The sequence below is a fragment of the Malus domestica genome, chromosome 04 (genome assembly GCF_042453785.1).
Source record: "Malus domestica chromosome 04, GDT2T_hap1".
NCBI classification, from domain to species: domain Eukaryota; kingdom Viridiplantae; phylum Streptophyta; class Magnoliopsida; order Rosales; family Rosaceae; genus Malus; species Malus domestica.
In genome coordinates this window covers 25598634-25602888 of record NC_091664.1, presented here as the reverse complement: position 1 = coordinate 25602888, position 4255 = coordinate 25598634, and the positions used below count along the sequence as shown (strand labels likewise).

At 36.9% G+C, this 4255-nt stretch overlaps 1 protein-coding gene across 1 annotated transcript; it reads right to left on the bottom strand.

The window, feature by feature from the left end:
• Positions 1-919: 919 nt before the first annotated feature.
• Positions 920-3714, bottom strand: LOC103433738 (cationic peroxidase 1-like). The gene is made up of 4 exons (XM_008372018.4): positions 3135-3714; positions 1886-2077; positions 1515-1680; positions 920-1419 (listed from the first exon to the last, which is right to left on the bottom strand). The coding sequence occupies exons 1-4, from the start codon at positions 3363-3365 to the stop codon at positions 1034-1036; spliced, it is 975 nt and encodes a 324-aa protein (XP_008370240.3). The 5' UTR covers positions 3366-3714; the 3' UTR covers positions 920-1033.
• Between the last annotated feature and the right edge of the window lie 541 nt (positions 3715-4255).

Genomic DNA, 4255 nt, shown 5'->3' with positions numbered 1-4255 from the left:
GAGATACTTGATATGGCATGTACTTCATTTTCACTACTCTCTAGCATGATTTCTACATATGTATGTATTACTATTTTTTGGGAAATTATATGGGTTTTACGATGAGGGGTTATTATTTTTGGAAAGAGAAATGGTTTTAAAAAGCTTTGTTTTTTCCCACTCATGTTTTCTGTTTTGCACCCTCCAGGTTCTAGTTAGACGTTCGTATTGGTGGCTTACGAGGACTCTACGACGGTTCTGACAGACTTCAAATAATGTAGGAATTTGTTTCATGTCATGTATAATTAATATTTAGCTGGATGGACTGCATCTAGGTTACCTATTCTCTGAATATGTGTATCTACACCTTAAAGTACCTCCATGTGCACTTAATTATTTATCTAGTGTAAGTTAGCTAGTTGGTTTTTATTTACTCACATTTTCATATCACTGTCACTTCTGCACTGCGCTCATGGCTACGTCACCCTCACGTGACGGCCAGCACGCCTCGATTCTGGTCGGGGTGTGTCACCATATCGAAAAAGTAACCAATCCAAAACAACAAGAAAAAAGCTTTTATTAATGGGAATAATCTCTCCATTGGTATTCTTTGATTATTTCCTATACCCACTTCACAGGTATTGACGAGATGAATCGATCACCGGGAATATGAAGAGAGAGGAAAGGAAAGAAATCTTAGCCAATTGTGAGAAGCAGTGATGATGGCAATGGGGTGGTGTCACTAGTGTGGTTGCAGTGGTTGGCGGCGATGGGGTTGTGTGGTTGTGGTGGTCAGCGGCGGCGATGGGTTGTGTAGTTGCAGTCGGTGGTTATCCAGTAATGGTTTTTATTTTTTTAATTAATTTATGAAAAGTTAACCGTGTTAAGTTTGGTGTTAAGTTAATAGACAAGTGTCAAATAATTAAGAAAGAGACACAAATGAGACATCGAATTGGGGACAGCAGACCCCTGACCTAGGTGTATCGCCAAAAAAGTAACCAATCCGAAATGAACATTTGGAAATAACACATGCCGACTCTCTAGTTCTACGAACTTAGTTAACTTTTCTACAGTTGGTCCTAATCTGACCATTGGTGCCGGTGAGAGGGCTAAGGTTTCCCATCTTTATCATAGCATTGGCAAAGTCGGTTCTGAAGGTTGCTGGATTGCTCACGTAAGCATTCACCTGAGAGTCGGTAGACCCACCGCTAAAGAGCTGTTGGTCAGAGTGCAATAGGCCCTTTTGGCTCACCAAATTGCTGAAATAAGCATTGTCAAAAGATGTTGGACTTGTGACATCCAGTGGGGAGAGATTGTTATTGCCTCCACTAGTTGGACAACTTGATTTCAGTGATGTTGCAAATGAAGCGTTTATGTTTGCTTCATTGTAAAGACGCGTCCGGAATGTTGTGCACCTAGCTTGCCCAATTGTATGCGATCCTAATTAAATAACAACAACCAAAGTAATTAGATATTGCACTTGATCAATAATGCATGTTAAATAATTAATTAGGAATGATTTGAATTGAGCAAACCTGAGAGGGCCACTAGTTCCTTGGCAGTGAAGCCTTTGTTTGAGAAAGCAGTAATAAGCGCAGAAAGGTTCAATGTGGGAGCGGGTATGTTGGAATTGGCAGCACTTAGGCTTGCTGTGGTGGAGTCTCTTCTGCCCAATGGCACTGTATAGGTAAGTCCACCCAACTGCGTAAACAATTTAAATTGTTATACATAGCACAAATTGAGATTTAATGATGACAAACATAGGGAAATCGCTATTAGCATTTTAAACAAATCATGATTCAACCTTTTCTTATAATAGTTTAAGGGAAAAATTACACTTGAAGGAATGCATGATAATTCTTTTTGGAGCATATCAGTTGATTAATTAGTAGGGTTTCTGACTTACTGCAACAATAGAGTCCCTAGCAGCAACAGTTAAGATGTCAGCACAAGAGACTACTTTGGGGCAGAGACTCTCCAATTGAGATTTAATTGTATCGATTACATCAAATCCCCTCAAAGAATTAGCATTAGCACCTGCTGTTTTCTCTCCTGTGAAATTGGCTGTGTCATCCAGCAGAACCGAAGCATCACATCCCTGCATGCACAATTCATATTTGTTATGCGAACTTGTCACCTTTTCTTTGGGAAACATGACTCTTTTTTTGTCCTAGTCCGTACATGCATATTCACTATGTTTTGGTACTACGACAAAAAACTCAGTATGAGAAAACAAGAAGTCAAATCAAATTATCGTATGGAACTTAAAAATAAAACAGAAATAGAAAAGAAAATAATTTGTTAACAACAAAACAAAAGGTCCAATCTTTTGGCTGTCGATCTGTGTTAAAAAATATTGTATATCTCTTGCATTTAGAGAAGACTTGCCCTAAGATTCAAATTGGTACCTACTTCATCTTCCACTTCAAAATTGTGGATGACAAAGAAAGCAAATGAAAAATGAGCTTGTTTCATTACAAAACTCTTTTCCGACATAGAGTACTGTCCATTTGTCCTTTTGAAAAATATGTCCTAGTCAGGAAAACAAAATCACGAAGTTTCCTCAAATAAATATAAATAAATAAAAGAAAGTAGAGTGATTGAGAATTCGTTTATAACTATCTTCTTTTTTTTGTATCTTCAACTAGGTGTGAAAGAACTAACGGAATTCTATTTGAAGAATATATTAACTTCTTTTTTGGTCGGAAAAACCTCTAAACAAATTCCATGATCGAAATATGGTTTCAGAAATATATGGATAACCAAAATGCTTTTACCAATATATTCCATAGAGTAACAAACATGTCAGCTGAGCTAAATTTTCAATTGGTTGGATTGAATATGTGAAGTCACAACAAAACCTAGGCATATACGAAACTATCCTTGACACAATACCTCTAAACAATTATAAATATAGTTGTTAATAGGACTCTAAAAAGGTCTCAGCACTCTAACCATGCACAAATCTGAGGAAAAACATTGAAAAGGAGTGCAGAATGATTATACAACATGACTTTTTAGAGAGCCCCATTGACATCCTATATATACTCACATGAGCATGCATGCATGTAGGTGAAAGATAAGAATTATATATGAAAGAAAATCATGATTAGGCGGGAATTTAAAGAGATGAGTATGTAAAAACCATCACTTGCATTAACAAAGCAATCATGGAAATGAAGACGAAGCAAGGAAGCTCCCATGCGAGCTTCCTTCGACACCGCTGAGTCCACTGCCGATTTTATGGTGGACAGGGCATTAGGACACGATGTTCCATAGAAAGTAGAGGACAATTGAGCAGAAGCTACTCCAACAAGAAGGAATAATAATGACAATGAGATTTTAGTGTTTGTGGGAGTGCATGAACCAGTAATATATGAACCCATGACTAATATCTAACAAGGTTTCTGATAACCAATATAACGAAGAAGCAAAGAGAGAAGAAGAAGCTTGCGACTAGTTTCTTGATTTAGTGCAGCATCATGTCCTATGTTTTTATAGCCCCCCGTGGTATAACTGGACTCTTGCGTTTTGATAATGCTTCTAGACTTCGAGCCAACTCAGAAATACAAGAATAATATGTGAAAAAGTAATCATGAAATAGAGAAGGGGAAGGGAAGGTGAGGTAAAGGTGGTTTCATCTAGGACTGTGATTAGAACCTTCAGATTTGTCACAATTTAATAAGATCTTATTAATTAAATTGGTTTAACAAGATCTTAGGGCGTGGAAGAAAGATGTTACTTTTAGGTTAAGAAGTCCACGTTTCATAGCCAATGGGCAATGCTGTATGATCCACTTTGTTATTTCTAATTTTATTTTGGAAAAGGAGAGGATGGTAGCTGCTATAACTGATTGTAATTTCTTCCAACCTTTTCATTTATTTTCTCTTAATAATTCTGATTTAATATTCATTTTCTTTTTGCTATTGACAATATTTTTTTACAAGGATAATCATTTTTATAGTTAGTTGGGATTAATGCTAATTACATTTGTGCTGTTGACTAAGCAAAATCATGTCGGCCCTCAAGAGAAAATCTAATGCTGTAGTGGTTTTTGTATACGTGTGGTTTTGCCGCGTTTTATCTTGTTTCTTTTTTATTCAAAGGTTTATGAGTGAGTCATGAGACTCATGACCAGGCCGTATGTAAACCAATGTCAATCATTTACGGACAAGAGCAGTAGCACATGGTTCTCTGGATATTGAATTGCGACGATGTGATATAAAGATTCGACTTCTGGTTAACTTGGACATTAGACAGCTAAAAAATCTTAGTC